The sequence below is a fragment of the Xenopus laevis genome, chromosome 1S, assembly GCF_017654675.1.
Source record: "Xenopus laevis strain J_2021 chromosome 1S, Xenopus_laevis_v10.1, whole genome shotgun sequence".
Lineage (NCBI taxonomy): Eukaryota > Metazoa > Chordata > Amphibia > Anura > Pipidae > Xenopus > Xenopus laevis.
In genome coordinates this window covers 154,310,220-154,334,436 of record NC_054372.1, presented here as the reverse complement: position 1 = coordinate 154,334,436, position 24,217 = coordinate 154,310,220, and the positions used below count along the sequence as shown (strand labels likewise).

Below are 24,217 nucleotides of genomic sequence, written 5' to 3'. Positions count from 1 at the left end.
TGTAATGTATTTTGGAAAAATAGTACATTATATAAATAAAATCCTTAAGTAAACGTTGAATGATACCATATTTAGGAAGAAAAAGAAATCCCAAAGTCTAGTGCACATCTACTTGGTCGACCAGTGGGCTCCCTAACTGACCCACTATGCAGGACCACCAAGCTTCAAGACTTCTTATAGGAACATATAAAATTCACAGTTCTCAGATCAAGTAATCCATACCAACAATCAGATGCTTGTTTTTTAACAGCTGACCAGTAAATGCTGAATGCTAGACTCATGGCACCTTTTTTTCCATTACCCCCTCAGATGCTTGGCCCAGTTACCAGTTGTGTGAAGGTATTGATCTGGCAGGTGGGTACAAGCATGGTGGCAGAGCAAGGAGAAATTCCCATTAATGGCAAGTGCTTGGCTTATGCTCACATGTGTTTAACCATTGAATATATGTAAACTTCACCCTGGTGGATTATTACAGTTCTTCTCATTTTTCTGCTACAGATAGTAGAGATTACAATCCTGTTGTGTGCCATAGCCCCAATGAATGAACATTAAAGAAATGGAGTCACCTTCATCAACAAACAAAGTTCTTTACATTGACAGCAGTTGCATTAAAAGGGATGTAACGGCTACCAATTAAGTTAAGGGATTCTAATAGAATCCCTGAAGACAATCAACTTTCCAATATACATACTTTACATTATTTTTACTGTTATGAAGATAATAGGAAGACTTTACATCCCTTTAAAGTATGGAACTGAACCACTGAAGAATGTCTTGCAGGGTGAGAATTAGTGGTAGGCAGGTGCCACGGGTGCAGTTGTAGGGAGAAGTGAGGATGCAAGTGAATGACAGCTGGAGGGGGGGAAGCAATGATAGTGGTGGTAGTGGTGGCTGCGGTGAGGGGTTATTAGCAAGAGAAGGGTTCCAGATGACCGGTAGGTGAGGGGGGTTTTGTGAGAGGGGTGAGAGGGGTGTTAGGTCTAGTGGTATTGCCATGGGTATCAAAACTACTAGGTGTAACTCTGATGTTTTGTTTAACAGATTTAGATAAGCAGTTTATTTGGGGTTGGCCACAACCGAATTATATATTACCCTATATGCGCAGAAATGTGGCCAAATAAGTATGTTGCTTTGGTTTTGCAAAGTAGAATAAAGTAGCCTTGTGAGGTTATTTACATTATTGCAGGTGGGAAAGCATTAGCATCAGGACCGACGTAAAGCAGATTTATTGTCGGTGACTGATTTACTGTACATGTGTGCCATCAGCCTAATACGCAACAGATAAAAGTTGCCCCTGAAGACATAAATAAAAGCCCATCAGGTGTCTAGTCCCCCAAAATGTTATGTGTCACATTCCGTGGCTGAAAAATAAATGGGTTAAAAACCCTTTCACTGTTAAGTGTGTACAGCTCCTTATTCTCTGCTACATTGCCCTTAAAGGACAATAATAAACACATAGCTCTTTATTACCCTTTTCCACATAGCTACATTTATGAATTTCAGTGGGATCTTGTGCTGAGGCATCTTTGAAAAACAACAGAACAGGAAAACCTGGACTAGAAGAATTATTGTGCCCTCTGATTCTATATGGAAATCTCGGCAAACCGCAAACGGTCCCCCAATATTGTTCAAAAACGTTTGGCCCTATTAGCAGAGATTGCAAGGGAGAACTATGTAGTTCACAGAGATTCCATATATTTGTCACTCTCAGACAACAGAACAGCATCCACTTGTGTGTGCTTGTATGTACTGTATGTATAGACTTGCAAATGATTTGTAAGAAAGGACATATTTCCCTTTCTTTTTTTTTAATTCAGGCAAGTTTATTTAATAAAAAGGTAATGTTGTCTTACATATTTCCCTTTCTAGTGATTGTACCTGGCAGTCACAAACTGTGAAGTACTGGAGTGCCCAAAAGGTAGATGGGGATCTTCCAGTAGACCTTTAGCTGGTGATCAGTAGATCTCAAGACACTGTCAACAAACTAAATTACCCTTCTTTCTATTCAGATATTTATTCTGTTTAAGGTTACATAAGAAATAGTTGCTTCGTAAATAATTACATTCTTAAATATAGCAATATAACTTTTTCCATAAATTAATATAATATTTAAGTAATATTTTCCATGAAACTGAATGCCAACAATGCTTTTATGGATGTAGATCATAATGGGACAACATGACTAAAAGTAGACCTCACATTAGTAAAGTATGGGTGCTAATACGATCAGAAAAGCCATTTTTAACTCTTTTTTGTGTGTGGGTAAATGAGTATGATTTGGGGCACCTAGACATGCCAGAACCTCACTTCTTACTTGGTGGTGGTTGGATTTCCCCATAATAAGATAATAATAATCATTTGAGAAAACATTCATAGTGCATTCTCAGGCTCAGCATGGTTCATCTCCTGTCTGAATGGAATACCATTACTTATTCATGTAATCGCAGCAGGTTTTGTGCTCCTAGCTGCATTCCTTACAAGATATTAATTCCAGTGTCTAGCACTGATACATGCCTGTCAACACATACAAACTGAATGGCACACTCATAAATAGCATTTCACAAGAGACGCCAAATTACAAAGGCAGAGAACATATCAGAATATTTTCTACAGGGAAAAAAGGTGTCCGGATGGGAAAGTGTTAACATTACCAGCTGGTGTTACCTTGTAGCGCTGCCTCCGGCACATAGTAATGCAGGTTTGTATGGTCTGTTTATTAGATGTCTCGCTGATGCCAGTCAAAGGAGGGGGGTTCCCGTGATCTCTGAAGCAGCCCAGGTTGCCAGGCACTGAAACACAATTAGAATCAGTAATTAGATTGAAAAAAGTGTTTAGCAGCTGCAATATACTTCACCCGCAGAACATATTGATTCAATTATGGATCCAACACATCCTTTATTAGCCCATGCAGATTCATTATTGGAGAAGCATCCAATATAGATTGTAACATGTATTATGGGCTGTACTTTTTTGTACTTTTTATGTCCATATAAAAAACCTTTCATTAACAAGGGGGTCTTTATGCACATGTGGCCTCTGTATAAGATACGCCGACCAAAGATAGTGACGTTTGTCCAATAAACATAACAATTTGCTCATGATAGATCATTCAGGATCGCAGGCCGTTGACAATCAATGGAGAATGGCACTTCAACATTTCCCGACCATCATGCATCTGATACTCAGAATATATCACAGCTAGTTATCTACAGAGTACAGAGCACATTGTTCAGCTTTGGGGTCTGGAAGGAGGGTCTGTATGGCTGTGTAATCTATTACTCATGTTGACCACGGCATCCAGGTGTTCCCTGACTAACTTGTGAGTGTTGCTTGTGAAATGCTTACTCAGTGCCAAAGGGGCTTGAGTAAGGGTCTGAGAGATGCTCCACTCGGCATTACAAACATAGAATGTCTTCAGAGTTATTGCAATCCAACAAAACATGAGGAAGTGGGATCATCAGAGAGGAAGTTTTAAGAGAAGTTTCTCCGAAACTGGTTTGAATCCACAATCCACTAAATAGAGCATAGAAAATACCACTCAAAGAGATTTATATTAATGGAATAGAAAAATGCAAATGAATGATATAACTAAAGGCATTAGCAATAGGCAGCACATAAAGAAGCTGGGTTGTAGTGAAGTGCAAATAATGTGAAAGATATTATATCAACCTCTTATGGTTCTCTTCCCACAGCAAGTGCTCACTGAATAGCTGCCCATTATTCCCATGTGGCAAAGGAAACTCAATCTACTGCCTTCTTAAGCAGGTAATTGTGCGTGACTATGACAGGGCTGGCTAGTTGGCAACGCACGGTTAACAGTCCGATATCCTAATGACATTTCATAGACCAAGGATCTCCGAGCGCCTCACCAGCTGGATCCAGCTGCACTACAAATCTCCCTGTAATGTTCACATTGCTAGCCATTAGCTGCTTGCCAGTTGTCTGGTCAAAGGCGCGCAGGCTATGGGTGTATTCTAAAGCTTCTGACCTAACAAAGGTCACATCAGATCATACGAGAGAGAGAGAGAGAGAGAGAGAGAGAGAGAGAGAGAGAGAGAGAGAGAGAGAGAGAGAGAGAATACACTATAAATTAATTTCTTTACTCCCACTGATGCCACAGTTGGTACTAGTATATCAGATGATGGTTGGGGTAGGGGTCTGATATTCTAACAGAAACTGATGGTTGCAGATCTCATACTTGAAAATGTGTATAAGTAAGAGCTGCAGAACTAGCACTCCCACATCACATCACACTGATATAAACTGAGCATAAACTGATCAGCTGGAACTTATAGAATTTACCCATAGCCTGTGTTTTGATACTGCTACAATTTGTTTAGGAATGTCCAGCCACAGAGCTACTATCCCCAATACTCCAGTATTTCTCCCATCTCATTGTGTAGCCAAAGCTGTGCCCTCAAAACTGACATGAGTCTCAATCAAACCTTCCTAATCACACTTTCACTGCCTTATATACTTTTCTTGCAGGTAGATGTTCGTAAAAATGTATCCAGATAACATTGGACGACACTTTACTCCCATAGTGGTTTATTCAATCTTGCCCACCTATAATGTGATGCTCCCCATTTCCTACCCTAGTTCCAGTTCAGATTTCTATACTGTTGTCTTTCCCCCTGCATGTTTTTTGTCCTGCTGTGTAACGTTTACAATTTTTCCACCGATTTCACCACTTGTATTAATTGCTTCAGCTTCCCCCAATAAAAGTGAGTGCAAGGACTAGGATATGGGACTCTCATCTATCTAGCTACAGCATATATCTAGCTATACTCTATAGCTATACTATCTATCTATCTATCTATCTATCTATCTATCTATCTATCTATCTATCTATCTATCTATCTATCTATCTATCTATCTATCATCTATCTACAGTATCTACTGTATCTATCTACAGTATCCATCTTCTATCTATTCATCTTTTATCTATCCATCTTCTATCTGTTATCTCTCTCTCTCTCTCTCTCTCTCTCTCTCTCTCTCTCTCTCTCTATCTATCTACAGTTTCTATCTATTACCTGACTGTCTGTCTATCTATCTGTATTACTCAGCCATAACATACTGTAGCTAGCTGTGTATATGCTTTCAGGAGGTGCATGGCCACAGCAGCACAACCCAACTGTTAATACAGTAAAGGGAAAGAGAACAGGGTGATTCAGATAATGACATGTGCAGCATATAAAGTTGAAAAAAGAGAGCGATTTGTGAATATCAATAATATCACATTTATTTCAATGAAACAAGGTCACAGTAAAACCCTGCATGCTCCTAAACTAGTACCCTTCTTAGTTGGCTGGAAAAGCCTCAGTGACACGTATTGTCCTTGGGCTATAATTCTTTATGATTGCTTATAGTGTGCTCAGTATTTATTAATGCCAGGATCTTCTTGCTGGCATGGGGCATAAAACTACTTAGTGTGCATCTGCCTCGGGCAACAAGGCCCTGCAGGGATAAAACAGCATGTGGATTCCCCAATACAGTACCACTCAGTGCCTGGTATATCCACATAGCTCTAGGCGGCACATAAAGCAGAAAGTAGCATTAATATTAAATTGACTATGTTGCTTTGTAGAATGACATCCAAAACTGACAGCGAACAAGGCAAATGCCACCACTTTTTATCATAACCATAAATGTCTCTCATCTTATAACTTTCACTGGACTGTTCTGTACTGCAGATATTATATGTAAGCAATTACATAACGAAGATTTCTTGGGGGCTGAGTAACAAGAAAATGAGGGCTTTGAGCACAATTATAAGTTTTGTTTTAAAGCAAGGGCAAAATATTTGAAATAGTTTTTGATGGGACGCAATGTAATTTCAAAATAGACCATACTATGCACATATTGCAAAGTTCTTACGGGAGCTTGGATTTGGAAGTATACATTTATACGTTCCCAAAAATGTATGGGTTTGCTAATATGCTGTCTTACGTTGAAGAAATATGTAGAGTAACTGATGTTTTTATGCTATCATGTGTTTATAAGAACAATTTAATTAAATATAATATTGTGATAAAGTAGGACCTTTCCTTTTGGAACCAGGTGACCTAATGTGACCATTTGTGATCCAAAAAGATACTGCTTTTTTGCCAGTTTGAAAACGGTTAAAAAAATTCTGGGGTTGGCATGACAAATGCCTCTCTCAATGGTTCAGCCCAGAGTCTCTTTTCCTGGGATTAGTTAGATGAAATACAGTCAGGTAATAAGCCTTATAGAGCACAATATATAGGAAGAATGCTATATGTGAAACCGAATTATCAGATTAGAAGTTTACTGTCATAACCCCAATAAACTCTAATGCCCCTGAATATTGATATTAGTCAAGCTTTCTACCACCCTCCCGCGTCAGAGGAACAATGTATGTGAGGGGAATGGGTGGGGGTCAAACTAAGGTCTGATTTTATGATGCACAATCCCAGGCCTGAAAGTCTCACACGAGCGGTAACATCAGTTTCACATTAAACTGGGAGGGAAATCTTTACCGACTCTCATGCCCATTCATTCCCTGGAGATCTGATTTCAGGGAAATAATTAAAGCAGCTGCTACTTGTCAAGGGATCATTCTGCAAATTAAAATATTGGATTATCCTACAGAACATAAAAAAATATCCCTAAATAACCTCTGGGTTACCTCTTGTAATTAGCAAAATGTTGCCCACTGACTAAGGATGAGGAGATGGTGACACTAAACAAATGGTGAGGAAGAATAGCATTGGCACCTGGTAACCCTCTTTTAATCTATGGCTTGCTTTTTTTCAGTTGGTCTATTATTGACATGGCAATACACACTGGACATGAGGTATCATACAGCTCTGTATTGTTATAGGGTTGGAGTTTATCTCAATGGTATAACAGAGACACCCATTTGCCAAATAAGTAAAAAAGAAATACTGCAGAATCAACTCAAGGCTCATATTGGTTTTGTTTGGGTAATGGCTCATAGGGTGACTTTGTTAAAACAGCAGCCAAGTGCCTGAAGCAGCCCCCCACCTTAGACGCTGAAAAAGCACCTGCATTTACAAAGTAAATGGCGACATGTTTTTGGGCTTTCAAAAACGCAGCACTTAAATTGGCTGAAGTAGGTTTGTGTATCATTGCCCCTAGGTTTACTGTAGATTGGGTTGAACCAGTTGGTATCACAACCAACCCCCCTGACTTTGACATCAGTTTTTTCTTAACCACCTAACACCAGCCCAGGCTTATTTACAAGTCTGAGACTCTGACATGTGAACTCTGCAGTTGGTCTCTCAGTCACAATGATCCTCCTATAGACTGGAGTACAAATGTAAAAAAGTATTTTAGCCCTTGGTAGGATTGCACCAGCCTCAGCACAGTGGGATGGACAGATCTGGCTCTCTGTGGATTGTAGAGCTGTAGAGATAAGTATGATTGTGACTTGTAAGTAACACTGAAGTAGGGATCTTTTAAAAAAAATTGTGCTTAGGGGGTTTGGTAGTTAGTTATACTGGCAAAAAGATTTCTGTTATTGATTGGAATGTTTGAGTATGAATGTATTTAGTATGTCTAAGGTGTCTATGTGGAGCAGCTAGAAGTACTTTCTCCCTACAAAAAAGGTGAGAGGTGCACTATACATAGGAGGCAATTGTGTTGTAAGTTACTTTTAAGTTTGGCTGAACAAATAGTAGCAGGTGCAGAAGGCATGGGAAGTCTTGCATCTCTCAAACACAAACCAAATTATTTCAGCCGTTAATATCCATGAAACCATAGCTCCGAGCACAAAAATAAAAACGGATTATGTGTATCTGGATCCCACAGGTTATTATAATAAAAGCCTCAGTGGCTCAGAGCTGTAGGCATTTATTCATGCATACATAGCTGAATTTATGCTTGCATATTCTGATTCACATTTGTAGAAAGGGAACGTTACCCCTACAAAGTACCCTACATAGTCCCTGCTCCCCCCCACATAGAAGATACCACCTACAAGTGCCCCTAATCCTTTACTCGCCTATAGGTGCAGAGTATACGCAGCGGAGCTCGTGGGTGCCATGTTCTAGCTCTTCAGATTCCTTCGGGAAGTGAGCACCTTATTGGTGCATGTGCAGTTGGAGCAGTCTCCCTGTTCATAGCAACTGTGTATGTGCCAAAAGTGACAATAATTGCTGAAGGGAAGGAAGAGGCCCCGAAGAAATCCAAAGAGCCAGAAGATGGTGCCCATGAGCTCCACTGTGCTTCTGCACTTTTAGGCGAGTAAAGGATAAGGGGCACTTTTAGGTGTTATCACCTATGCAGGGAGGAGCAGGGAGGGGGGGCTATGTAGGCTTCTGGGTAGGGGTTTTTATTAGTGGGGGGGTGAATTCTCCTTTAAGTGTTACTCCTAGAACCAGGGACTGTGAGGCTAGCTGGTAGTTGAAAGGCCTTACCTTGGATAATAAAAAAAAAACAATGATCCATGGGTTGGTCAACTAATGACTTTCCCTACTGTCAACATCTTGCCCTTCTGTACCTCCCATTCCACAATTTATTCCAGATTTCTCTGAGGGCCTCATGGCTTTACAAGGCAGCTGCTTACAAGGTAAGCAGTATTGTGCCATAACCACCAAATCACTTGCTCCTTTTCCTCACATTATATGTGTATACACAGTTTTAGGGCATTCAACTTTTTTATGGAAGTGCAACCGCAATCATGGCTTTCACAAGATTATCATGATACAGTGGAAGATCCATTTGGCCTTACTTTTGCAGGCTGGAATGTCACAGTACTTCCAGTACACGCCATCTTCTTGCTCTGGAATGTAACACCAGGGGCTCACGTCACCATCTGGGTTTCTGTTAAATGAAAGTCATAAAATGGGTTTTAGCCCTTTTGCTTTAATTATTTCCTAAAGGACATATCACATAAAAACCAGCACTGGTATGCATGGGATAAACCCCCCTGCTTCATGGTCTGCTCCTTTATATATAATTCTTATTTGTACAAGAATGACTTTAAGTAATAGCATTTCTTAAAGATGTTACTGTAGAAATGCTATTCCAATTTGGGCCACAGGCAGTCGCCTTACTCTTTTTTAACTGGATAAAAATAAAGTTCTTGCACTGAAAGGGCAATTTGCAATAAATCTATCTGCGTTCTTTATGGCTGCACAGTGAAGACTGTAGAAGAGTTTTGTGTCTTATGTTCACTCTTTGATTTTATAGCAAACTATGCAAATCTATGTAACCTTCTTCAGAATTAGCCCTGTGGTTGCGGATGTGTTAATAGGATGAGGCTGGTATTGCCACAATTTTATTGAGGTTTGGCCAGTACAGGTTTGAAATCTATTATGCATAAAATTATCCAGAAAAGTCTGAAATACAAGAAGACCACCTCCTATAGAGTCCATTTCAAGTAAAGAATCTTTTTCTTCTTCTTATTTTTTTATAATAATAATTTCTGTAAGAAAGCAGTACTTTGTATATAATTGTAACGTAGCTGCCAACACCCATGTTGGTGGCAATACAATCCTATTTTACTTGTTTTATTTTCAATTTTTTTAAGCAAACTCAAGGCATGAAGATACAAATTACGGTAATAGACCCCATAACTTTACATGGTTTAAGGGGTCCACTTTTATGACAATTCTACCCAGACCCGCTAGTGTTGCACTGGTCTTCCTGTATAGGGTTCAAGCAATATCACGTATTATCTGTTTTTTGGCAACAACAGCTATTTTCATCTACTATATATTTTTTAGTCTTCATTATTATTATTGTTATTACATACCTCCCAACATTTTGGAAGTAAAAAGAAGGACAACAATTTTTTTCGTATGTAGAGCAGCAAATTTTTTGACCACGCCCCTTTCTGTGACCACACCCCCTAATTACCATGTTAATTTTACAAAATTTGTCAGGTTACGAAAGTCTGAAAATATTTCTCCTTATCTAAACAGTTTTTTTGTGTCTGAAAATTGTTACAAAGTGTCTTATTTGCACCTGCTAGCTGTTCTGTGCTCTCTGCTAAAAGCCAATTAAGTTAGAAACTTTGTTTCTTTTTCTGGCTGTTCAGTGCAGAGAAAATAGGGACTTTCCAGTACAAATGAGGGACTGCAGGTTGAGCTGTCAAAAGAGGGACTGTCCCTCCGAAAAAGGGACAGTTGGGAGGTATGTTATTATCATCATCATGTTTTATATGTATAGATATGCATTTTCTTTAATCTGCACCTAAATTAGAAAAAAAATATGTTTCATGAAAGATATCTCAGAGGCCAGGAACCGGCCTGGGACTCTGGGTAATGAGTGCAGATTAGAATTCCAAAAGTTACATTCCGAAGGATGTGTCCCTTTGAGAGCCACACAGCAAGGGTTCAGGATATGCTATTTGGAAACAGACTCCAGTAACATAAGCTAAGCTTAGTAACAGTAGCATAAGCTTAGAATACAGAAAATGTCATACATAATGAACAAACAAAATAAATGTAAATGGCACAGACTTCCATATTATTGTTTTGACAAAATGTATTCTTTCTTCAGATTGCACAAGATAAAAGGCATTTCCTTGCAGAAACATAATGCTTGAGAGCAACTCAAGACTCCTGTTGTTAAGAAGATAAGAAGTACTACAACCTACAGCTGTAGGGCCTGTAATTAAGGTATACAAGTGCATAATTACAGAGCGTGCAGATGAAGGATGCCTCATTGATTCAAAAGGAATTTTTATAGCATATTTGGACTCTGACCGTTAAACCACAAGCACAACACAATAAAGTGTGATATTTAGCATACACAATCAAGATCTCCATGATCCAGGTTGTGTTGGTGCAAGATTCCAAGCCAGTCATTTGTTTGACCAGGTGTTTTGTCAAAGAATATCTGTCAGAATGCAGTTTATATTATTATAGGGAGCAGAAGTGCTAATGCATACCCTGGATTGTTGGTGTCTGGAATGATAATTGGTGCTTTGCTGTTTGGATAGTAACTGATCTTTATGCATTTTCATGTTACAGTCTAGCTGCTTTGCACATACACATGAATGATGTCTACAAGTATAGTCACTGGCAGCAATGCACGATGATAACAATCCATGTTGAGGCAGTCAAAAAGTTAGCAGACCTGATAGGGAACTGCAGTTTATCTTTCCCAACAAGGGTCTAAGGGTATATTTTTATGGAGAAGGAATGTTGAAACTTTTGGTTGATGCTCTCTGGTCTGTATCTGTGTTACCCGCAATGTCCCAACAAAGGTGATGGCGGGGACAGGGATGTTAGAACATACTGAAGGGTTCATTTATTATTAATTATACAATCAAACTGAGGATTCCAGATTTCCAAGAGATCTTATGATATCCTGACCATCATGAATATGAACCTGACAGTCAAGAAAGTAGGGATCCACCGAATCCAGGATTCAGACTTTTTCAGAAGGATTTGGATTTGGCCGAATACTTCTGACCGGCCGAACTGAATCCAAATCCTAATTTGCATATGCAAATTAGTGGCGGAAAGGGAAATCTTGTGACTTTTGGTCACAAAACAAGGAACTAAAAACTGTTTTCCCCTTCCCACCCCTAATATGCATATGCAAATTAGGATTCGGATTCGGATTCGGTTCAGTATTCGGCCGAATCCAAAATAGTGGATTTTGTGCATCACTACAAGAAAGTGTTGAAGAACTGACATATTTGTCAAAACTGATAGATGTGCCAATTTGACAATACATGTGGGGACTTTTTTACTGTTAAAGGAGAACTAAAGCCTAACTAAAGAAGTAGCTAGAAATGTTGTACATGATGTTTCGTGCTTCTGTACCAGCCCAAGGCAACCACAGCCCTTTAGCAGTAAAGATCTGTGTATCCAAAGATGCCCCAGTAGCTCCCCATCTTCTTTTCTGTTAATTCACTGCACATGCTCTGTGCTGCTGTCACTTACTGAGCTTAGTGACCTACTCACAATATACAGTACACATAGAATAGAAATGTCACAATATAAGGCTGATTAGTCATTAATACAGATAATTACTACATGGCAGCACGGAAACCAGTGCAATAAGACCTGTAGCATCATCTTATTTTACAGACAAACCTCATTTTCTGCTTGATAATTTGTGATGACCCCTAAGCTTAGCTTCTCAACAGCTGCTCAGAGCCCACTGAGCATGTGAGTGTCACAGACACTTTCCAAGATGGTGACCCCCTGTGACAAGTTTGAAGTCCTGGATCATTGCTGCTATTGACAAGCTGAAACTTTAGGCTGGTGCAAAAAGTTCAGTATCTACTTTTTTCTTTCTCTTCCACTTTCAGTGTATTTCAGGCAGCTGTAATGTGTGTGATACACAGAATGGCAATGGGATTCTCCTCTGTTCGAATAGTGAGAATGAAATTATACAGCTGGGAGCTGGAAAATCAAATGCATTTTTCTAAATGTGATGCCATAATTCCTCTATAGGGTACTCTGTGCATGGATATCTATGTTAATTGCACACAGATGGACAGAGATTACATCACCGCTACTATTCCAAACAAACAAGAACAGAATAAGTTTCTGGGATCAACTGGCATAGCATATGGATTATGGAAAAAAGGAATTGCTGGAGATTTTCCCTAGTATATTGTAGATCTTGTTCCACAAGTGGTTTCAGCATCCACTGGCAATCCTGGCACTTTAGCAAAATAGAGAGACTCGGGTTTCTGAGATAACTGTAGTTTTGTACAGGTGTACCCCATTTTGTACACTAATTATAATAAATAAAAGTTGAATATCCACAAAAAGGCCATTGTGTTAGCCCTGTTGGACAGAGGACCCCTGTTATATCACTTACTGTACACTTCACTGACCAATCAAGCAGCTGCTTTATTCTGCACTATACACTTACAGCCAGCAAATAATAATTTTGATAAAAGAATATATAATAGCACTGGGTCACTATATTGGCAATAGATCCAGCCCACTTAGCCTCCAACAAACTGACACATGCCCGACAGTACAGGTAAGACAAACTGGCAGGCCTAGAATGGAGACAGCCTAAAATTTCAAGCACTGTCAGAAACCAAAGTGATATAAAGTGTTTGTAGTGAGCCTTTATACCACTCCAACTCCCGACTCAGACTTCAGAGAGTGCAAAGAGCTGGGAATGAGAGTGAAAAAACAACTTGGTGCATTTCCTCCCCCCAACCTGCTAGGAGTCCTGCTATAGCTTCCTGCACCCTCTATAAAGTCCATCATTACTGAAGCGTTACTTTAAAGGGATACTGTCATGGGAAAATTTTTTTTTTCAAAATGAATCAGTTAATAGTGCTACTCCAGCAGAATTCTGCCCTGAAATCCATTTCTCAAAAGAGCAAACAGATTTTTTTATATTCAATTTTGAAATCTGACATGGGGCTAGACATTTTGTCAATTTCCCAGATGCCCCTGGTCATGTGACTTGTGCCTGCACTTTAGGAGAGAAATGCTTTCTGGCAGGCTGCTGTTTTTCCTTCTCAATGTAACTGAATGTGTCTCAGTGGGAAATGGGTTTTTACTATTGAGTGTTGTTCTTAGATCTACCAGGCAGCTGTTATCTTGTGTTAGGGAGCTGTTATCTGGTTACCTTCCCATTGTTCTCTTGTTTGGCCGCTAGTGGGTGGGGGAAAGGAAGGGGAGTGATATCACTCCAATTTGCAGTACAGCAGTAAAGAGTGATTGAAGTTTATCAGAGCACAAGTCACATGACTTGGGGCAGATGGGAAATTGACAATATGTCTAGCCCCATGTCAGATTTCAAAATTGAATATAAAAAAATCTGTTTGCTCTTTTGAGAAATGGATTTCAGTGCAGAATTCTGCTGGAGCAGCACTATTAACTGATTCATTTTGAAAAATGTTTTTTCCCATGACAGTATCCCTTTAAAGACTTTCAAGCTGTTCATAAATACAGCCTGGATGGCCTGGTTCAGATGAAGTTAGTGTATGCATCCTGCATCCTAGTGAAAACACCATAAGGAAGCAAAGGCTCCTCTTAGGAAATTACAGGAAGACATGAATCCATCAGCATTTAGGATTGTTATTTTTTTTCTTTCAAAGATTAAAGCCTTTCTTGTTACATTTCTGTGACATTGCTTGGAGACTGCATGTCACAGGATCTATTTAACTGCAGACAGGAAAGTTACAAGGGAGAACCTGGCCTACCTTCTGTAGCCAAAGGAAATAATATGTGCATTGTTCTCTCACAGATGTTCCTTAGAATTAGAAAAATGGCTAGATTATCACAAAATCTTCCACTGGATTCAATGACATCTGTATAATTGCCAATAGAAAAGCAACGCGAACACAGGCAGGAATGCATAGAAACGCATTCTCTACCCTTTTGAGTGACTCTGGCCTCCGGCGCTTTGCTGCGTTCCACCTGTTTGTAGTATCAGTTGTAAGAGCTAAATGGTTTAAATAAAATCACTTTGGCACTAAAGCACTGTTAGGAAATCTGTCTGTACAGTGGGAACATATTAACCCAAGCTGTCTGTCCTCTTTCACTTGTTATCCTAAAAAAGTTTTTGTTATGTTCTCAGAATATAAAGATTGTGCGAGAGCAGGCTGTGCTGGTATATACTGATCATGAAAAACCTGCCTAAGGTCAAATAAGTTAGCAAAGGTCAAAAAAAGATAAAAGGACCCCCATGGAATGTGTTTCTACAACCTTGAGCAAAACAATGCGTTTAATGTATTTTATACTACTTGGAGTTGTACTGTTGTGAACTAATTGCAATGTTCTGTACTGGAAAAGATATTTATGTTATTCTCTGTCAATATATCTATTTTTGAAAAATAAAAGAGATTAAAAAAAAAAAAAAAAAGATAAAAGGACATGGCTGTCAAGAGCTTGCTGGGATTTCTACTCTTTGTACTGGCGCAGCAGTGACTGTCCATCCCTGCAGCAGAATATCAATATGGAGATTGGACCAGAGGGAAACATGATTTCACTCCATGCCCGAGGCAGAAAAGGCACTGAAGCCACCCATAGATATGGGTTATTAATTAATGAACTCTGCATTAGGAATATTGGTTTCCACACACACACATTCTACATAAACTCACACGCCTTTAGATATCTGGTAAGAAGGGCAGTTGTTAATATATCCTCCAAATGAATAATTTTATGAGTTTTAAGGCATTTATTGATGCTAACATCAAACTCTGGTATCCAGAGGGACAGATATCTCATACCAACCATATCTGTTCACTTTCACAATATAAACTTCATATACAGGTATGGGATCCATTGTCCAGAAACCTATAACCCAGAAAGCTCTGAATTACGAAAAAGCCGTCTCCCATAGACTCCATTATAACCATTTAATCTAATTTTATTTAAATGATTTCCTTTTTCTCTGTAATAATAAAACATTGCCTTTTACTTGATCCGAACTAAGAAATAATTGATCCTTATCGGTAAAACCAGCCTGTTGGGCCAGGCGACCAGGCGGCCGCGTGGTCCTAGCGCCCGCCTTCCCATCGCGCCGGCGAAGAAACGCCGGCGCAGCTGGTGCAGTTGAACGGTGGCTGGGCGGCATGCCGCCCCTATTTCTTTGCCGCCCTAGGCCCGGGCCTATGCGGCCTTGCCGCAAATCCGGGCCTGTAAGTAGCCTATCCACAGGGAAATCCTCCCTTTCTCACTGTTCATAAAAAAACACCCCATAAGGACACTTACCACCACGGAGCTGTGTCTGCATCCCCCTCTCCCAGTGGGTAACAATCTGGAATGTGCAATAGTTTTCCAATATGGCTTTTCTGCTATAAAGCAAGGCAGTAGTCCTGCAGGACTTTTCATTTTTCCAACAGCCTCCCTCCAGATCAGCAGAAATGGTAAGAGGGATGGAGGGATGTCAGATGCTTGTGTTTTTGAGAGATGGGCTGGTTGAACATTGATCATCCCAGTTCTACCAGTAACTGCTATATATTATCTCAGAAGTCTAGAAGAAACATGTTGGTTGGACCAATGGAACACTATATGTTCTATTAATATTATTTCTACTGAACAGGTTTGGATAGTTCATAATACAATAATGATTCTTAGACTTATAGCTGTGACCGACAGGCTCTAGTATAGACATGATGAATCTCCAGTGGCTACACGTGTGACTTTATGAAGCTGCTTGGTAAAAGATAATAAAGAAGCCTCTAAATAAACTTATAAGGGGAATGTAGTTAAACATGGCAAGTATTTAATAATTAAAAATGTTTTTTTGCCAATGATTAGGTCTGCTCCCAATGTATAATCATTCGCTAACAAATATTACATTGCTAAGAAAAAGTTAGCTTTAACACCTGCTCTGGAGTTTAATTGCAAAATATATTTTGGGATTGTGAGATTTTATTACATACTGTATACTGTGAATGCTTGCAAAAGCCATTTGGTTGCACAATTTGTGAGGAAGTCATTGAGGTCTGTAATCAGTGTTTTTAGCAGTTGCCAAGACTTGGAATTTCCATACATAATAACCTGTAATGCAGAGAACTATCTTCCCCCTTCTCCAGTGTCGCATATGTATCCTGTGATTGGCTGTCAGGTGGAGCCAAGAAGGAGGCTTGGCTTTTGACTTGTTACTTTAGCAAAGTAGCACCATGGACTGGACAGGGGCTACAGTAATAGAATTTACAAAAGCAGTGCATGCTATTATGTCTGCTGCTAAACCCCTTCAACAGCCGGGCTAAAGTAAGCCTTACACCCACACAGTCAACATTCCATTAAAAAATTAATTCTGTCCACATTCCGAGAACCAGCTAACTATTCCATTAGGTAGGCTCAGGCTGGCTCATGCACCAAGAATAAAGACTGTCACATAGCCAGCGGCTGAAGTAGAAAGCATGTCTGTGATGACTATGTTTCCCTGTGTTTCCAAGTTCATCCTGTCGTAGAACGTCGAAGAATTTAAGCCAGAATCTAAAAATATCCATGTTGCCTGCTGCTTAGTTGGCAAGCTTGTCTTTGCCACTTAGAGATGCCAGCACTGCAGGAGTAGATACACAAGCTCTACAGTACATCCTCCCAGGAATAGTTAGGAAGGAACTACTTTTCCTTAGTGACAGCCAAACAAAGTTTGTTGTATAAAATAATAGATTATTTTATATCCTGGATTCCCTCCAAAGGATGCAAAGTGATAATTGCTGTCTGTGCCAACTAACTGCTAATATTTGTTGTTATTTTTACTTTTGCTTTACAGATGGGTGTAATAGAATGACATTGATCTCTGCCATGAATACCATTGCCAAGAAGGAAGCTACTATGGATCCTCCTAGGTACTTTTGTTTGGGAAAAAAACACAGGATATTTTGTTGTCCGCAATTAAAGTTAACTAGTGTGGGTGACAAAACACCCCTTGTTTCCTTCCCGCTGGGTAACATGCAAAAATGCAATGTAGCTATTTTCTGAAGTAGCCCAAAGTTTCCTTCCTTCAGACAAGTTCATTTCACATATGTTTTCCGCACCAGCAATATGCGCGTTAGCCAATGGGAAGGGAACCCAAGGGATATTCGTTGCACACAGTAGCCAAGATTAATCGCAGGCAACAAAACATCCTGTGTCTCATTGCCATGAAAGAATTTTTGCGTAATGTAAGAAGATGGTCTGCTAAGATTCAAGTCAATAGCCAATAGCAGCCAATCAGCAGGCAGTATTTACTAGTTAGCTGTTTAAAAGCAAACATCTCATTGGTTGGTATGGGTTACTAAACTGGCCAAATTTATATTTTACGTCTCACTATAAATCTGGCCATATTTCTTTTTAAGCTTAATAAAGTGCTGGGTGCAGCATATTGTTTTTGATTTTATAAAGTGCTGCATTTCAGCAGACTTGTTGTGTGACATTATTCGTACATACATACTGGACCCTCCTTGACTGTCTGCACAATCTTTGAATCTTCGTGAATCTGATCTCCAAACTATTTAACAGTATATTTGCTAACTGGTCCAGTACATTGAAAACATTTGGCCAGAGCAGTAGCAGTGTGAGACTGGATGCCTTCAGGGGTGTCTACTCACTAACGTCCTCTCTTCTCATATATATATATATATATATATATATATATATATATATATATATATATATATATATATATATATATATATATATATTGCTTTTTGGTGTAAGGTAATACGATAAGTTGGTTGCTCCTATTATCTGAGAAGCTGAGAAAAGTTGGAAAAACATCTAATTTGTAATCATGTAGGAAATATCCAATAGCTCCTGCAATGTGCCTGGGCACCTCTGCTACTGCTTGTAATGCTGCTTTATGTGCATGTGCACTCTGCAATATCTGCCTTTGTAGAATTGACAAAGGTTTTACTGCAGATTTACAGTAGAGTTATTAGCAATAATTCAAGTGAAATTTGTCACACAAGCATTTGGGGGAGGTAGAGAGGCCCATAGAGCAGAAATGCATATATCTATCTATCTATAACAGCCCATCAAAAGGCCAAAAGAAGAAGACACTTTGGAATACCACTGTCTATATCATACTAAAAGCGCTTACTTTTGGTAATTTGATCTGTAAGATGGCTAGATGTGCTGGCAATCATACCTGCAGTAGTTATGTTCTCCCAGGCCTCCCTCACCATTTGGGTATTTCAAGGTGTTGTATGGATGCTGGAAGGTCTCGTTCCAGAAGAGGCAAGGCTTCCCACCATCTAGGGATGTCTGGTTCTGTGTCCCTCTGTAATCAGCCCCGTTTACAGTGTAGCACTCTAACGAACACATTAAAACAAAAAAAAAAAAAATTCTTACTGTAATGAGAATGTAAAAGGGAATCTGTAACATTTTATTTAATGAGGCTGTGCACATGAACAATGAGCTTCCTTAAAAATGATGCCTACTTTTACTGAAAAATTAATGATTATTTTTCACCTTCATTATTATATTGATACAGAACAAGAAAATACTTTATACAGGTATGGGATCCGTTATCCGAAAACCCGTTATCCAGAAAACGTCGCATTACAGAAAGGCTGCCTCCATTTTATTTAATTAATCCAAATTTTTAAAAATGATTTCCTTTTTCTCTAAAATGATAAAACACTAACTTGTGCTTGATCCAAACTAAGATATAATTAATCCTTATTAGAGGCAGAACTAGCCTATTGCATTTATTTAATTTTACATGGTTTTCTAGTAGACATAAGGCATGGAGATCTAAATTTCTGAAAGATCCATTATCTAGAAAATCCCAGTTCCTGAGCAGTCTGGATAACAGGTCATATACCTGTTTATGTAGCAGGGATCTCCCCTTTCTGCGGTTTTGATCTGGTCTAGTTGGATGAGGTTGTTAGAACATATATCTGACTTATGCAGAATACGACAGAGTTCTTCCCTACTCAAGCAGTTGAATAAAAAACACTATACACAGTCGCCCCAAAGGCAAATGATCATTGTGTCAGGACTCATTCACACTAATTATTTTGATGGATCATTATTTGACAGTATTAGAGTAAAAACATGAATTTTGCCGTGGGTAGCAGCCATAAATCCCTAAATATTTCTTTCCATTTCTATTCACATCTCTTGTTGCAACATTATACTATTATATACTATTGTAGACTATTTTCTTTGCAGCTGGAAAATGGCATCATAGCTGTAACAAGCACACCTTTCTTTACAGCTTCAGTTTGTTTCTGCTAATTTCATGCAGAAACACAAAAATATATCATAACTAAAGTGAAGTCTAAACAGAACTGTATTACTTTGGTTGCATTGCATTACCTTTCTGCCCTCCCCTACTGTTACTATTACGTTAATGAACTGCACTGAACAGCACTGCCTAAATGTATCACTACCATGAGAGTTTTCAGCAAGAGGCTGCAGGCAACAATAAAGCTACAGATCATCCAAAAAAAAAAAGAACTTCCAAGGGAGTGGGAAAAGAGAAAATGACTTAAAGAATGCCAACAGCAATAAGTGGCCTTCAGCTAAACGGATTTTACCAGAACAAAGGAGGACTGAACGTAGGGGCTTATTTATTAGAGGTCGGATTTTAGTGGTTTTTGAGGTTTTCGAAACCATGACTAAACTCACAAACTCCATGATTGTCATTGAATTTATATAAAAGATCTGAATAGAAAAAGTGTGAACGATAAAAAGAGCTAAGCCATGCGCTAAAAAATACTAATACAAGTTTTTCCTCGAGAAAATCCAAAAACCTCTAAAAGTTAAAATTGATTTAAAGAGGTCCAATAAGATCAGCGCAGCTCCCACTGTGGTTTTAACACTTAACAAAACTCAAATTTTTATCGCTTTTAAGAAACAAAAGAAAACCACAAGTTCGATAGTGGGATACCTCAATTCGATAGTTACTTAATGGGCCCCTTAGTGTTGTTAGATGTCAAACACAAGCTATTGTTCAGTTCCAGCTAAATTCCAATATACTGTATATAGTCTTAAAAAAGACCAGCAACACCTGGATTTTTGTGCAAAACAAAAACATTTTATTTATGTGATCATTTACAGCCGGTATATGGATGTATATGCTTACATTAATATGTTTTTGTTTTGCACAAAAATCCTGGCCTTTTTGATGCATTTCTTTTTGGTGCATTTACCATGCACCTGAATATAGTATACAGTATATATTTATATTTATATAAAAGGTGCCAAGGGCTCTATCTCTCACCAGCCAGACCATTCCAAGCTAGAGATGTCAAAATAAAGCACTCCACACTTGACTCTGTTCTGACACTTACAAAGAGCCCTATCGGATGTCACAAATAGTTACAGCACAGTAAATGAGAGTATGCACAGAACACTACTCTACTGCATTTGTATTAGTATGTATGGAGTGGGAGCTGCCACATGGCTGATTTCATCAGAGACCTTTACAGACATCACTAAAAAGAAGGCAGTCTACTGAGAACTATTTGTTGGGGCCGTAAATAAATTTGAGATCTATCCCAGCCAAGGGACTCACTATGTCAGCATTCTATATTACAAGACCTATCTCTCTCTATTCTAAGTCCCCAGTCTGTGAGAAAATACATACAGTATATTTTTCAAAGGAACATCAAACACATTAATAATCTAATTCCTTCAATAGACTGCATGGCAAAAAGCATTCTCTAATAACAATCCTATATGTGCTCTCTTTCCACCAATCTAAGCATAAGGCATTCCAAGCACAGATGCAAAGTGGAAAAGTGCCCCTTACCTGTGGATTTCTTTTTTTTGGGGGGGGGGGGGCTAGATGTAATATCACCTGGAAGGTAAAATACATCCACAAGTAGATTAAAATCTATAGTGAATGCTCTAAGTGATTCAGCAGGGAACATCGACAGGGAAACATAACCCACTTCAACAAGTTACCTGGAGCTTAAACCATTTCTAAATATCACCCAGATTACATGTAAGGGGGCACTAGGTGTACTGAAGGTAAAGGTACATGATACCTTTTTTACAAAACTTGGTAAGTATGAAAGCCTCTAAGCTACCAAGGATCATAAGGTTGTACACTTGGGAGACTGCTCTTATTAATTCCAAAAACTTTCCTTTGTCTGTACAAGGACTGTACAATGTACTGGGCATTGCTCAGGGATCAAGAGATCTAACAAGCTGCACTGCATTTTATTAAGAGGCATGATAAACAAATTAGGGTTTTTAATTGTTCCAGGAGAGAACAGAACTCACTTTCTTATAACCAGTGTCTTATTTACTAAATAAGTACACCTAAAAGGTGTTTATTGCTATTGAAAGCAGGATCCAAAAACACTAAAACCAGGTTGCAGTAGCTAGCTCTTCTCAATCTAAACCTGATTTCCCACAACCTTTTGGATGTTCTGTGATTTCCAGACCAGACAGATGTGTGCTAGGCAATGGTTGTGGATTGTTTGTATCAAGCACTTGGATAAAGGATCATGAGTGCTAGCCGAATTGTTAGCTTTATTTGCTTTAATAAACACCCTATTTTTTGCATTGAGTCCTGAGAGTGTGAGCCTCTGTCTACATACAGTATATATATATATATATATATATATATATATATATATATATATATATATATATATATATATACACAGTATATAGTATATATTTAGTTTTCCTGCTTTCTAGCAGACATTGATTAAACTCACAGTATGGAGTACAGCACTAGTAGAGATTCAGTTAACTATGCCTTTATTCACGCAATAAGTTTTACAACAGCAACATTTTGGGCTCAATCCTGACCCTATATCCAGCATTTTTTTTTTGTTTGGGATTACATCCCCTTTAGGTATACCTTTTCAATAACTATATCTTAAATCTGTATATAATATATCTGTAAATAATGAACACAGAATTGTTGGATAAAACTAAATTTGGTTTCATTATACAGAATTTAATGTTTGGCTTTTAATCTTTTAAATCTTTCTAGGCAAAGCCCGTAACCCATAAATGTACATACATCATTAGCAGTGTGTCACTTTCCTTTCCATTGAAGTTGTACCTAGGTAAGCTGTAGCACTCCCACAATTCATTGCAGGTTTCTATGATTTCCATTCCTCAGAAGTCTGTTCGTTTTTTTTCATTATGCCATTTTTTTCATTTAAAAGTACCTTTAAAAGTACAAGCTAAAATGTAAAGCAGTGAATATTTTTATTCTGGATTCACTTTTTAAAAACTTTGTCCTTAAACTTGATCCTCTCTGTGAGGTTTGCTTGCAAAGGCTGATGTCCAAAGGCAGCTAAAGAAGTTTAAGGCAAATAACACAGCTAGGCCACATGGCATTGCATATTTGTTGTGTTCAATTCTATTTGAATCTATTTGCACTTTTAAAGACAATAAAGCAGGAATCACCAACCTTTTGAACTTGTGAGCAACATTCAGAAGTAAAAGGAGTTGGGGAGCAACACAAGCATGAAACATTTTCTTGGAGTGCCAAATTAGTGCTGTGATTGTCCATTTGGTAGCCCCTATGTGGATTGTCAACCTACATTGAAGTTCTCTTTGGCAGTACAACTGGTTTTTATACAACCAAAACTTGGAATTCAAAAATAAACTCCTGCTTTGAGGCCACTGGGAACAACATCCAAGGGGTTGGAGAGCAACATGTTGCCCACGAGCTAGTGGTTGGGGATTATTATTATTATTATTATTATTAACATGTATTTACATAGCGCCAACATATTTTGCAGTGCTGTATCACTGCTATACAGTTTATACAACATTATGGCCAGTCAGCATGGGTCTAATACAGTTAAAATAAGAGATTTAAGCATCTAATTATACACATAAAGGCTATAGGACTGTATAACTCTGTATTACTATAGACCACAAACATTCTAACATCCCGGGACGTATCCATCATAGTTAACAATTCCACTATCACCCCCTCTCCCCAGGCCCGGTGCCTTGGGGTTATCCTAGATTCTGCCCTGTCATTCACTCCTCATATCCAGACACTTATTTAATCATGTCACTTCCACCTAAGGAACATATCCAAAATACGATCATTTATCATCCAAGATGCTGCCAAAATTCTTATTCGCTCTCTCATCATATCACGTCTAGACTACTGTAATTCTCTTTTAATTGGCCTTCCCCTCCAGAGACTGTCACCTCTCCAGTCCATAATGAACACTGCTGCGAGGCTCATACACCTCAGAAACCGCTCCTCCTCTGCCTCGCCATTCTGTCAATCCCTGCACTGGCTTCCGTTACCTTTCAGAATCAAATTCAAATTAATGACACTGACTTTCAAAGCACTTCATAACTCTGCCCCACCCTACATCTCTGAACTCATCTCTATATACTCACCCAATCGCTTACTACGCTCCTCTACTGACCTGCTACTCAACTCTTCTCTCATTACCTCCTCACATGCTCGCATTCAAGACTTTGCAAGGGCTACACCCCTCCTCTGGAATTCTCTCCCATGGTCTGTCCGACTTTCTCCCAACCTTTAAGAAATCTCTTAAAACGCACTTCTTTCGAGAAGCCTACCCTCACTCTGCTTAACTACCAAATGCAACACCACATACAGTACCACATTTCTCACCCACTCCCACACCTTGTGTATTACTCCCTTCCCTTTAGAGTGTATGCCTATGCATAGGGCCTTCCTCACCTTTTTGTACCGGTATTGATTGTGATGTATGTAACTCCATATGTTCTATGTATATAATTCATGTGATTTAGTTGTATAATCACATTTACTTTACAGTGCTACTCAATATGTTGGCGCTATATAAATACATGTTAATAATAAAATAATAATAATAATAATAATTCTACAACAGGTTCACAAAAACAATGAGCAAGTCTTGAGC

General features: G+C 38.8%; 1 protein-coding gene across 1 annotated transcript in view; it reads right to left on the bottom strand.

Annotated features, from left to right (window-relative positions):
* Positions 1 to 24,217, bottom strand: part of kremen1.S (kringle containing transmembrane protein 1 S homeolog) — a 90,796-nt gene that overhangs the window by 20,610 nt on the left and 45,969 nt on the right. Inside the window, 3 exon segments of the mRNA NM_001088676.2 lie at positions 2,665 to 2,789; positions 8,720 to 8,811; positions 18,511 to 18,673. Of these exon segments, the coding sequence (NP_001082145.1) occupies positions 2,665 to 2,789; positions 8,720 to 8,811; positions 18,511 to 18,673 (380 nt within the window).